At 41.8% G+C, this 13,688-nt stretch overlaps 1 protein-coding gene across 2 annotated transcripts; it reads right to left on the bottom strand.

Annotated features, from left to right (window-relative positions):
* Positions 1-1,549: 1,549 nt before the first annotated feature.
* On the bottom strand, positions 1,550-13,688 carry LOC115187746 (gasdermin-E-like). Of its 2 annotated transcripts, none has more exons than XM_029746767.1 (10): positions 13,513-13,688; positions 12,598-12,853; positions 8,792-8,996; positions 6,004-6,178; positions 5,490-5,610; positions 5,203-5,328; positions 2,827-2,954; positions 2,529-2,700; positions 2,347-2,420; positions 1,550-2,252 (listed from the first exon to the last, which is right to left on the bottom strand). In XM_029746767.1, exons 1-10 carry the CDS (start codon positions 13,522-13,524, stop codon positions 2,025-2,027), a joined length of 1,497 nt encoding a protein of 498 aa, XP_029602627.1. In that variant the 5' UTR covers positions 13,525-13,688; the 3' UTR covers positions 1,550-2,024. The 2 variants fall into 2 exon arrangements, with proteins under 2 accessions (XP_029602627.1, XP_029602628.1); XM_029746768.1 differs by lacking the exon at positions 13,513-13,688 and adding an exon at positions 13,173-13,273.

The raw sequence follows: 13,688 nt of genomic DNA, 5'->3' as shown, positions 1-13,688 counted from the left end.
CAGACCATGTAACTAGACCTAGGACCCCTAGACGTAACGAGTCAGGTTACAGACCATGTAACTAGACCTAAGACCCCTAGACATAACGAGTCAGGTTACAGACCATGTAACTAGACCTAGGACCACTAGACGTAACGAGTCAGGTTACAGACCATGTAACTACACCTTGGACCCCTAGACGTAACGAGTCAGGTTACAGACCATGTAACTAGACCTAGGACCCCTAGACGTAACGAGTCAGGTTACAGACCATGTAACTAGACCTAGGACCCCTAGACGTAACGAGTCAGGTTACAGACCATGTAACTAGACCTAGGACCCCTAGACGTAACCAGTCAGGTTACAGACCATGTAACTAGACCTAGGACCACTAGACGTAACGAGTCAGGTTACAGACCATGTAACTAGACCTAGGACCCCTAGACATAACGAGTCAGGTTACAGACCATGTAACTAGACCTAGGACCCCTAGACGTAACGAGTCAGGTTACAGACCATGTAACTAGACCTAGGACCCCTAGACGTAACGAGTCAGGTTACAGACCATGTAACTAGACCTAGGACCACTAGACGTAACGAGTCAGGTTACAGACCATGTAACTAGACCTAGGACCCCTAGACGTAACGAGTCAGGTTACAGACCATGTAACTAGACCTAGGACCCCTAGACGTAACGAGTCAGGTTACAGACCATGTAACTAGACATAGGACCCCTAGACGTAACGAGTCAGGTTACAGACCATGTAACTAGACCTAGGACCCCTAGACGTAACGAGTCAGGTTACAGACCATGTAACTAGACCTAGGACCCCTAGACGTAACCAGTCAGGTTACAGACCATGTAACTAGACCTTGGACCCCTAGACGTAACGAGTCAGGTTACAGACCATGTAACTAGACCTAGGACCCCTAGACGTAACGAGTCAGGTTACAGACCATGTAACTAGACCTAGGACCCCTAGACGTAACGAGTCAGGTTACAGACCATGTAACTAGACCTAGGACCCCTAGACGTAACGAGTCAGGTTACAGACCATGTAACTAGACCTAGGACCCCTAGACGTAACGAGTCAGGTTACAGACCATGTAACTAGACCTAGGACCCCTAGACGTAACCAGTCAGGTTACAGACCATGTAACAAGACCTAGGACCACTAGACGTAACGAGTCAGGTTACAGACCATGTAACTAGACCTAGGACCCCTAGACGTAACGAGTTCGGTTACACACCATGTAATTAGACCTAGGACCCCTAGACGTAACGAGTCAGGTTACAGACCATGTAACTAGACCTTGGACCCCTAGACATAACATTATGGGTTATGGGTTTCCTAACAATACATCAAAAAAGCATTATAACAACTTTAAACTATGCAAGTGACTCTGCAAATAGCCTTGTAGTTTTTGAATTTTGTAGGCTTTTTGAATGGTCTTCAATGAGCAAAAACTTAATGAAAGGCATCTGGCAGAAGTAAATACAACTGCGTTTTGATGAAAAGCCATTAACACGGAAGTATGACGTAGGAATGTGTCATTAATTAATGTACAGTAGTGGGAATATTGATTTATTCATATTGTTTAATACATTTTTCTTAACACATGTGCATTATCTTGTTTTTTTATATGTTTTACTCCTGTCTCTTTGCAATCATCAACAATATGTTATAAATTGTGACATTTCTGAAATTCATCCCGGGCGGTGCAGTTCATATATCCACTATGTAGCACAAGGAATGTTTCTATTCAGCTAAATCTTTCCTGAAGAGGCCAGGCCATTCACAGCGATACTCATGCCTAGAAGAAGGTGTCCAGGACAGATAACTGAAATCACTGTGAATTCTGAGTAAGACATGGAATGGAATACTGAGTGTATCCGTTCAAACTGGATTTACAAGTTGCATGGTCTCTCTCTCTCTCTCTCTCTCCCTCTCTCTCTCCCTCTGTCTCTCTCTCTCTCTCTCTCTCTCTCTCTCTCTCTCTCTCTCTCTCTCTCTCTCTCTCTCTCTCTCTCTCTCTCTCCCTCCTTACAGTAAAGAGGCCAGGCCTTTCACAGTGATACTCATGACCAGAGGAAGGTATCCAGGCTGGTCCTTCATCTCTGTCCTCAGTGTGTCCTCCTCTCTCTTCAGTGTAACTTTAGAGTGACCAAAGAGACTCTCTGTCCTCCCAAACACCTCCTCCTCAGTCAGAACAGCCAGACCTGCATCTCTCAGAGAGAGGGTCTCCCCACTCCCTGCTGCCACATGCTGCACCTGGAGGACAAGCAGCACAGGAATAAGCTTACATGCTCTCTTTTCTAAAAGGTCATACAGGACTGGAGGCTCAATCAAGCAGGTGTGAACTCACCAGGATCTGCAGGGCCTGTAAGACTGGAGGACTGCAACAGGATCCCAACACAGAGAGACCCTCATCTGTCATTCCTGAAGATATAAATATGGACACACATAAAACCACAGTGGTGAACCTAGTTTCCCAGGAACTGATCAAATAATAACTGGAGAATAACTGAAAACTGCTCGCCATCTCACCGTCCATGGCACTGACAATGAGGTGGATGGCACTGAGAAGTGAGGATCTGAACTCATCCTCATCCTTCCCAACACATTGGTCTACAAGATCCAGTATGGCCTGGACTGTTTCCCTCTCAGACTCTTCCAGATCACCCAGGTCAGGAGTCTCACCATCACACGTCTGATCCAGCTGTGGAGAGAGAGAGGGAGAGAGAGATAGAGAGAGAGAAAATATGTTACATATATTCGAGGTTAGATATTCATCCCTGCTATTAGGTGTGTGTGTGTGGGCCCTGTTTCTGTACGTCCCACTCACCACACTCTCCAGCACACTGACTGCCTCTCTGTCCTCCATGGTTGTCTTGAAGAGCTGGAGCAGAGAGGAACGTGTGGCTGCTGGCAGGACTGACAGCAGCTGGAAATGACCACTCAGTTTCTCCAGTTCTGTCAACACACAACAGACAGACCATGTTACTTGTCAAAGTGTGGGAACTTCATAATTACTAATCAAAAAGAACAACTTAAATACTGAACATTCCATTCAGTAGACTACATGTTGACCAGACGTTCCATTCAGTAGACTACATTACATGTTGACCAGACGTTCCATTCAGTAGACTACATTACATGTTGACCAGACGTTCCATTCAGTAGACTACATTACATGTTGACCAGACGTTCCATTCAGTAGACTACATGTTGACCAGACGTTCCATTCAGTAGACTACATGTTGACCAGACGTTCCATTCAGTAGACTACATTACATGTTGACCAGACGTTCCATTCAGTAGACTACATTACATGTTGACCAGACGTTCCATTCAGTAGACTACATGTTGACCAGACGTTCCATTCAGTAGACTACATTACATGTTGACCAGACGTTCCATTCAGTAGACTACATGTTGACCAGACGTTCCATTCAGTAGACTACATTACATGTTGACCAGACGTTCCATTCAGCAGACTACATTACATGTTGACCAGACGTTCCATTTAGTAGACTACATGTTGACCAGACATTCCATTCAGTAGACTACATTACATGTTGACCAGCAGTTCCATTCAGTAGACTACATTACATGTTGACCAGACGTTCCATTCAGTAGACTACATGTTGACCAGACGTTCCATTCAGTAGACTACATGTTGAGCAGACGTTCCATTCAGTAGACTACATTACATGTTGACCAGACGTTCCATTCAGTAGACTACATTACATGTTGACCAGACGTTCCATTTAGTAGACTACATGTTGACCAGACATTCCATTCAGTAGACTACATTACATGTTGACCAGCAGTTCCATTCAGTAGACTACATTACATGTTGACCAGACGTTCCATTCAGTAGACTACATTACATGTTGACCAGACGTTCCATTCAGTAGACTACATGTTGACCAGACGTTCCATTCAGTAGACTACATGTTGAGCAGACGTTCCATTCAGTAGACTACATTACATGTTGACCAGACGTTCCATTCAGTAGACTACATTACATGTTGACCAGACGTTCCATTTAGTAGACTACATGTTGACCAGACATTCCATTCAGTAGACTACATTACATGTTGACCAGCAGTTCCATTCAGTAGACTACATTACATGTTGACCAGACGTTCCATTCAGTAGACTACATTACATGTTGACCAGACGTTCCATTCAGTAGACTACATGTTGACCAGACGTTCCATTCAGTAGACTACATTACATGTTGACCAGATGTTCCATTCAGTAGACTACATGTTGACCAGACGTTCCATTCAGTAGACTACATGTTGACCAGACGTTCCATTCAGTAGACTACATGTTGACCAGACGTTCCATTCAGTAGACTACATGTTGACCAGACGTTCCATTCAGTAGACTACATGTTGACCAGATGTTCCATTCAGTAGACTACATGTTGACCAAACTTTCCATCCAGTAGACTACATGTTGACCAGACGTTCCATTCAGTAGACTACATGTTGACCAGACGTTCCATTCAGTAGACTACATTACATGTTGACCAAACGTTCCATTCAGTAGACTACATGTTGACCAGACGTTCCATTCAGTAGACTACATTACATGTTGACCAAACGTTCCATTCAGTAGACTACATTACATGTTGACCAGACGTTCCATTCAGTAGACTACATTACATGTTGACCAGACGTTCCATTCAGTAGACTACATGTTGACCAGACGTTCCATTCAGTAGACTACATGTTGACCAGACGTTCCATTCAGTAGACTACATGTTGACCAGACGTTCCATTCAGTAGACTACATTACATGTTGACCAGACGTTCCATTCAGTACACTACATGTTGACCAGACGTTCCATTCAGTAGACTACATGTTGACCAGACGTTCCATTCAGTAGACTACATGTTGACCAGACGTTCCATTCAGTAGACTACATGTTGACCAGATGTTCCATTCAGTAGACTACATGTTGACCAAACTTTCCATCCAGTAGACTACATGTTGACCAGACGTTCCATTCAGTAGACTACATGTTGACCAGACGTTCCATTCAGTAGACTACATTACATGTTGACCAAACGTTCCATTCAGTAGACTACATGTTGACCAGACGTTCCATTCAGTAGACTACATTACATGTTGACCAAACGTTCCATTCAGTAGACTACATGTTAACCACTAGACAGGAGACATTACCCTCCACTGGCATTATTACCTTTGTTCAGATTTAGGGGGCTGTTGGCAGCAAAGTCCTCTACCAGGTCCATAATTCCATCCTCTTCCATCTCGTAATTTGACCTAACTTTTTCAAAGCCCCCATTGTTGGAGAAGAGGCACAGATCTGTGGACAAGAGCAGACAACAGTTATAACCAGTCACACACAGACAGATACAGTGGCTGTTCTAAATACACTGAGGAACATAGACGCTGGCTGTGTACTTTATCATGGTACTTAACCATGCAGCTATACCTGGGACATTGATAAACCATACACTTCCTCACCAAACTTTCCATTGCATTTGACCTTGAGTTCAATCAGACTGAAGGCAATGACAGTATATTCAGGAATCTTCAGCGACACATCACTTTCTGTCTGAGTACTGCCACTCTGCTTCATAGAGGCCTGTGGAAAACATTTAAAATCAGTCAGAGACGTTTGGTACACAGACGACCCAGATTCTAACCCAGACAGTCACCTATACTACACCATTACATCTTCAGGAAGTGGTTCTAATGATAAAAACAGGAAATGATCTATGTGGGAATTCAGGGCTACAGCATTCATCACTACTGAACAGTCATCTGTGATCTGTCAATATGGTCCTGACATGTATTTTATTTATGTACTGTTGGCCTAGCTATCATAAAGTAAGATTATTGAGATTAAAATCTATTTTGCAACAGAGATAATGTAAATCTGTGTTGTCAGTTATACATTATGACGTTTTTCCAGTCAAGAAAATATGATGAAAACTTATTTCACTTCAGTAGAACGCCTGGTAATCTTTCCTCCTACCTTCATACTCAGGGCCACGCAGGCGCTCACGGTGGCTCCTACATTGCCACGCTTCTGGACTTTGTTTGTGACCGGGCAAGGTTGTGATGTCATAATCCTCTCCGTCAAGACGCCTAACACTGCCCTGGGATTCACACGGGTCTGCTTGATCACAGGGTGGGTCATGTCCAGACGTCTGCAGGAGAGGGACCCAAATAAATCATACAAAATATAGAGTGGGTGAGGAAATATTATTTAAAGGTACTAGTTATGCTTCTTACTAGAGTGTTATTCTTGAACTGCAATGTCTTTCACGTCCCTCGTCTTTACAAACATGAAAAACACTTTAAAGGCTCTCTTCAATCTGTAACACTGAGGCGTTACGGATTACGCAATAGACTTCTAAAGGTCATTTCTCTTTGAGCCGACATATGCAGCGTTTATCAGGGAAAATAAGGGTAAAAAAAAAAATAGCTTTTGCATTTCAATCACACTGTAAAGCTGAATTTCCGTGATACGGATTAAATACAGCCCTAAAATGACAAATAGTTGTATATCTCTTTATGTCATTAGTGTTACCACCTTATAATTCACTCATTAAAAAAATATAAAACATCATTAAGCATTCTCTCAATTGGCAAACTGTTGTTATACTAGCTAATCACACCCTTTAAGTACAGTATGTCATACATTTGAGGATTTTATTGATAATTTGTTGTGTGTCTAAATAAAAAGTGTAATTGCTGTTACTCAATTTAAATGAAGGGAAATTACATTGGGAGCAAAATACTTAATCATATTTTTAAAGGGTTAATGACCTTAGATTTGGACATAAATGCTGCATACTGTACATGTCGTCTCAAGTGTAAATGACCTTCCGTGGTCTGGATTGAATCTAGACCCTACGATTCTTTAGTGTTATGCTGATTGTGAAAGCAGCGAGTATTCTAAGCTGTATTCTCAGTATGAGGAAGTTGCTAAACCAATACAGTTCCACTTCTTTGTTATCTGACAGAACTTCAACCAGAAAACGTCCTTTTTACAACCAGTATACAACCTGACCATGATGTCAGAAAAGATGCCAGCATGACCGCATTGCAACCCATTTTGCCCGCTGGTCTTGGGTCTAAATATTGACTCTTTGGGCAGGTGAACTGTGTGATTGTAGTTAACATACCAACCTGGACTCAGGGATCGAAGTAAACGTAAATCTGTCTCTCTCCATTTAGTGTAATATGTTACGTTTCGTATGTATTCATTTGTGGATGTCCATCATTCATTTCGTATGATATGTTACTAATTGCAATTTGTACAATATGTTATGAATTTGCAATACGTATGATATGTTATGAATGTCACTTTGCTGTGGCTAACGTTAGCTAGGTGGCTAGATGGGCAATGTTAGCTAGGCGCTAGGGTTAGGGTCAGAGGTTAGGGTTAAGGTTAGGAGTTAGGGCTAGGAGAAGGGTTAGCTAACATGATGTGATTCGAACACACAACCTCCCTCTTTTTGTTTTTGGCTCATGTAACCATATGTATCATACTAATTTGAGTGTCACAGATTTACATTTACGATGTTACGTCTTTTAGGCCAGGCTGAATATACACTGAGTGTACAAAACATTTACACCTTACTAATATTGAGTTGCACAGCCCCCTTTTTACACTCAGAACAGCCTCAATTCGTCGGGGCATGGACGCTACAAGGTGTCGAAAGCGTTTCACAGGGAGGCTGGCCCATGTTTACTCCAATGCTTCCCACAGTTGTGTCAAGTTGGCTGGATGTCCTCTGGGTGGTGGTCCATTCTTGATACACAACTGTTGAGCGTGAAAAACCCAGCAGCGTTGCAGTTTTTGGCACAATCCGGAGCGCCTGGCACCTACTACCATAGCCCGTTCAAATGCACTTACATTTTTTTGTCTTGTCCATTCACCCTCTGAATGGCACAATTAATGTAGGAGAATATAACACATTAGATCTGGTGAAAGATAATACAAAGAAAAAAACATGCTTTTTCACATTTGTTTTTTGTTCCATCATCTTTGAAATGCAAGAGGAAGACCATTACATGACTTAGGAGTCTAGCCACAATTTAGATGTTGTCCACTAGATGGCAGCAGTGTATGTGCAAAGTTCTAGACTGATCCAATGAACCATTGCATTACTGTTCTGCCCAAATGTGCCTAATTGGTTTATTGATACATTTTCAAGCACATAACTGTGCACTCTCCTCAAACAATAGCATGGTATTCTTTCACTGTAATAGCTACTATAAATTGGACAGTGCAGTTAGATTAACAAGAATTTAAGCTTTATTCACATATAAGACATGTCTATGTCCTGGAAAGTTTGCTGTTACTTACAACTGTCATGCTAATCACATTAGCGCACGTTAGCTCAACCGTCCCGGTATAGGGATCCCGATCCCGATCCGATCGCCACCTTCCGGAGACACCTGAAACCCCACCTCTTTAAGGAATACCTGGGATAGGATAAAGTAATCCTTCTAACCCCCCCCCCCCCTTAAAAGATTTAGATGCACTATTGTAAAGTGGTTGTTCCACTGGATATCATAAGGTGAATGCACCAATTTGTAAGTCGCTCTGGATAAGAGCGTCTGCTAAATGACTTAAATGTAATGTAATGTAACCGGTCTCCTCCCCTTCATCTACACTGATTGAAGTGGATTTAACAAGTCACATTAATAAGGGATCATAGATTTCACCCAGATTCACCTGGTCAGTCTGTCATGGAAAGAGTTCTTAATGTTTTGTACACTCAGTGTATGTACAGTATAGGACAACTCACTTGTCTTTCGAGTAGTTAACCAACTCCTTCACTTCCACCTCCTCTTTCTTCAGTCTGCCAAAGGACGACTCTTGTTCGTTGGAGCATTTTAAGTCCAAGTTAAGTTTTAAATCAGCAGCCAATCCCTCCACATTTCCTTCTGAGTTGATTTCTTTCTTGTCACCAAATGTCCCACTGTGGTCCACGAAATCAGACTCCTTCACATCTGAGGGAACATTCAACATTAGAATAGACACATGATCATTTTCATCATTTTTCATGAAGGGGGAATTCAGACCTGAGTTATGAGCACATACATTTCATTTATTTCACTTCTGTGCACTTTTCTCTCTACACGCATTCTGACCTTGAACTTAAGCATGGAGAAACGCAGGTGCCAGACAGATATTCATTTGGGGTGGAGATCACAGACATGGAGGTGTGTCTACAGATACACCGTATTCTGACCTTGATTTAATTCCCTCATAATTCCACCACCTTCACACACAAAGAAACCATGAATAAGGTGGAGCAACCTGTGGGTTCCAAGTGGAAAACATGGACTCGGTCCTGCGTAGCTCAGTGGGAAGAGCATGGGGCTTTGGTGATATTTTACTCATGTTAGTCTGTCAACCATGTCCAATCACCCACCATCTCCATGTCTACCTTTCAAAAGCCAATCATGTATATAGCCATAGCTCACATTACCTACATGTATATATCTATGAGGGGCGGCAGGTAGCATAGCGTTTAAGAGTGTTGGGTCTGTATCCGAAAGGTTGCTGGTTCAAATCCCAGAGCCGTCAAGGTGAAAAATCTGTTGTTCTGGTCTTGAGCATGGCAAGTAATCCCCAACAACTGCTCCCCTTGTCCCAATGATGTTGATTAAGGCAGCCCCCCCACCTCTCTGATTCAGACACAGTTCAGTTGAATGCATTCAGTTGTGCAGCTGACTAGGTCATTTCTTTGTGAATTAAAATCAGTCAGGGCATGATATAGCCAAAGTTAACTAATTTGCCATGATGCTAGATTAGCATACTTGCTTGAATACTGACTAATTTCCCAAATACACCATTTATTCTTGTAGGCTAAATGTTTTAGCCTAGTTTACATTAGGTTTCCATTGTATTGCTAATTGTTCTTGTGGTAGTGTGTTACATTCATCCTGTTGGTTACAGCCCCATAAGGGAGTGGATGTCCCACTTCCAAACCACCACAGGGGTTTGGCCTGTCGATGCGGCAACATGCCAGCTCCGAGGAAGAAAAGGTGGCATGACCTCTTTCAGAAGGTACTGTATGTATTATGACAGGAGATAATGGCCATGCATAGGCATATGACATCTGAACTTTGTGTTCATCTAGAAAACAGACTGTATTACTAGAAATACCTGTCATTAAATGTAGGTCTTTAATACTAATGAACAGCAACTTTATTACAATATTAGGCCATCAAATTGTCATGGCATATTGTAACAAAGAGGCTACACACAGTGTCAAAGTCTCAAGCTGTGATCTTGTCAACCAATCACGACAGGTTAAGGAAAGTTCCAGAGAGAGCTAGAGTTCATCACCCCTTGACTCCCGGATTCGGGTTGTATTCCTGGTCGTAATGTTGGTAAGTTGGCGTTGCTCTTGTATCCAATAGTTCTTCCCTGCTGTATGTAATAAGACTTCAGATTTCCTGGGGAAACAATGTAAGAAATAATACATAAAAAAACTAAGTACTGCATAGTTTCCTAAGAACTCGAAGCGAGGCGACAGTCTATGTTGGCGCTATCTTGCTAGTCAAATATTAGTAAGAGAGGTTAGCATTTCTTGGGGGTATGATTTTTTACCATCTGTACCTTTCTCACTCATCATTATTCATAATTCATGCAGGATTGTCTGTAACCGTGGTAGCATCCACATTAATGTAGAAGTGTTTAGAAACATATTATATTCTTATTTACAATAAAAGTGACTCCAGAATGACATTATTTTTACCCAGAAAGTTTCCATATTCAAATGCTCAGGCCCAAAGTGAGGAGTAGCATGAGTAATGGAATTTATTGTCAGATATTTCACAACAAAAACATGCTAGCAACAACAACCTGATTTTCACTGTACCCTGCAATTACATATGTTACATGTTACTTATAAACTTGTTCTATCTAAGCCATTGTTATTGTGCCATAAAACGTCAATTGTTGACCTGGGCGTTTATTTTCTTATATCACTGCACACAACTTTTGCTAATTTGCATACTGATAGTTAATTGTTTAATTCCAGCATTCACTTCCAGCATTTTTATCAACTTCTACATTTTCTGCAAGAATGTCATTTACACACTGTTACATTCATTTTGTCTTAGTATGCCACTATTTCCGATGTATTATTATAATTTTCCTTGACAGAATCGTTATTATCCTCTTTGACGGTGGATTTTCGTCAGCATTTTCATCTGTTCCTACTTTCGCCAATGGAGGGCGATCAGCCGCTTTCTGGGGGTTTGTACTCCTATAGTTGTTTACTGTTTTTGTACTTGCCAGTTATCTAGCGGTTCTCACGCACCCCTGAGTTACCCCCGTGTTGACGATCAGTGTGGCGAATGTGTTGTTACTTACCCTTACCACCTGGGGGCGGCCCGTCAGGAAGTCCAGGATCCAGTTGCAGAGGGAGGTGTTTAGTCCCAGGATCCTTAGCTTAGTGATGAGCTTGGAGGGTACTATGGTGTTGAACACTGAGCTGTAGTCAATGAATAGCATTCTCACATAGCTGTTCCTTTTGTCCAGGTGGGAAAGGCAGTGTGGAGTCTGTGGATCTGTTGGCGCGGTATGCAAATTGGAGTGGGTCTAGAGTTTCTGGTTAATGGTGTTGATGTGAGCCATGACCAGCCTTTCAAAGCATTTCATGGCTACAGACGTGAGTGCTACGGGTCTGTAGTCATTTAGGCAGGTTATCTTAGTGTTCTTGGGCACAGGGACTATGGTGGTCTGCTTGAAACATGTTGGTATTACAGACTCAATCAGGGAGAGGTTGAAAATGTCAGTGAAGACGACGTTTACCTGGGTTTAAAGGATTTATCTATAGTTATGCACATGCACAAAAGGGATGTATTTACAATTATAAACCGGGTTCGAGCCCTGAATGCTGATTGGCTGAAAGCCATGCTATATCAGACCATATTCCAAATGTATCACAAAACATTTATTTTTACTGTTCTAATTACGTTGGTAACCAGTTAATAATAGCAATAAGGCACCCAGGGGGTTTGTGGTATATGGCCAATATACCACAGCCAGAGGCTGTATCCAGGCACTCCGCGTTGCATCATGTTAAGAACAGCCCTTAGCCATGGTATATTGGCCATATACCACACCCCCTCGGGCCTTATTGATTAATCAGAGGATCCCTGTCTTATAAGAGTTGATTGTTTATCTTGTCATTATTGTACTGCCGTGTTTTGTTTATATGGTCTGTCTTTGAGTTTAGTATCGACATCCATTGATGGAAAATTATCTGGTGAGTTTAATAATATATTTTCTCTTGCAACATATTCAAATTCCTTTATTACATCATGTTATAGTTCACAAATAAATCTAATTTGGATGAAAAAACGAATTTTGCTTCTAACGTCATTACAAGTTACGTCGATATTGCTTCTTAATTGGTTCGATAAAATTATGGAAAAAGGGTTTATTGTATAAATGTAGCAACTCCTCTCTTGCTGTAGGAAATAAAGGTTGGACTAGTCATCAGGCTTTTTGGGTGGGTTTTGAGTAGTCAACGTTCCGGGAATTTTTTTCTAGACCTGGCAACCCTGTCGGAGGAGCTGTTCTGGTGTTTACCTGGGTTTAAAGGTTTGTCTTCATGTTCTCCAGGCTTCAGCACATCACTCAGGGAAAAGCCTCTGGACTGGTATTTGGGTTCCTGCCAGAAGCATCCACATCTGGGCCTGGTCTTCACAATGAGTGAGAGGAGATTCAGTTTACCAGAGCTGTCGTTCAGACTGGACACAGGGATCAGGCTACCGTTAGAATCTACTTCCTTCAACATGGATTTTACGGCCTTGGAAATCATGATGGTGGTGGATCGTGTTTCTGGCTGCAGCAAATGACAAAGACATAAATGACAAAGACGTCTAAGATGAACTAAGATGAACACATAAACATTCAATCAATACAACAGCTTCCCGAAGTGCATTCTAAATACATTTCACACACATGAAAGATGGCAAGACAATCAATACAAACACAAGATTCACTTTCCCTGGGAAAAGAGTGGATCAGAACGGAGTAGCATTGCTTTTGACAAGACAGGAATACAAACAGGAAATCATTTCAGTCAAAAATGCTGGTCATTCAAGTCTATCCAAAGCATGCTGTATATTTTTCTGATCGCAACACTGCAAGAGCTTCAATACCAGGTTCTCGCTGCTTCTTCCTCTGGGTCCTTATGACTTAGAGATACGTTATTAAGAATGAGATATGAATATGTCTGAAATGCATTAGCTAAGAGTTAATTACATACTAGTAGGAGTCTCTTTAACTTAACCCCTTGCTGGGAAACTGTCCTGTTCCACTCTTATGTTCCTGCTCTTCACTTCTGTTTTATTTCATGAGAAAATCAGTTAGAACTACATGCCACATTACTGGGAAGTATATTCTGGTTTGATGTGTTGTCATCCTCATAGCAGTGAAGCAGTGTTGGAGAGTAGTCTCAAAATGCAATTCAACAAAGCAGACGTTAGTTCCTACAAGTACCTGGATGTTCATATGAACAATGTGCTTAGCTGGAAAGTCCAAGTAGAGTGTCTGCTCCAGTGTCCAACAACACCTCTATTTCTTACACAGACTCAGGGTTATTGGAGTTTACCAGAGAATAATGCTCCTGTTCTTACATGTAATAACTCAGTAACTCATCTAGTTTCACTTTCACT

The sequence above is a fragment of the Salmo trutta genome, unplaced genomic scaffold (genome assembly GCF_901001165.1).
Source record: "Salmo trutta unplaced genomic scaffold, fSalTru1.1, whole genome shotgun sequence".
NCBI lineage: Eukaryota > Metazoa > Chordata > Actinopteri > Salmoniformes > Salmonidae > Salmo > Salmo trutta.
Note: the sequence above shows the minus strand (reverse complement) of the source record. Positions and strands in the feature narration are given on the sequence as shown.

What these genes read in the sequence shown, in the direction of transcription:
- LOC115187746 (XM_029746767.1), bottom strand. An exon ending in CCCCCTAAATCTGAACAAAG is followed by an intron (nt 2,955 to 5,202) that starts GTAATAATGCCA and finishes GTGTGTTGACAG; the next exon opens with AACTGGAGAAACTGAGTGGT. An exon ending in CATTGTCAGTGCCATGGACG is followed by an intron (nt 2,421 to 2,528) that starts GTGAGATGGCGA and finishes TTATATCTTCAG; the next exon opens with GAATGACAGATGAGGGTCTC.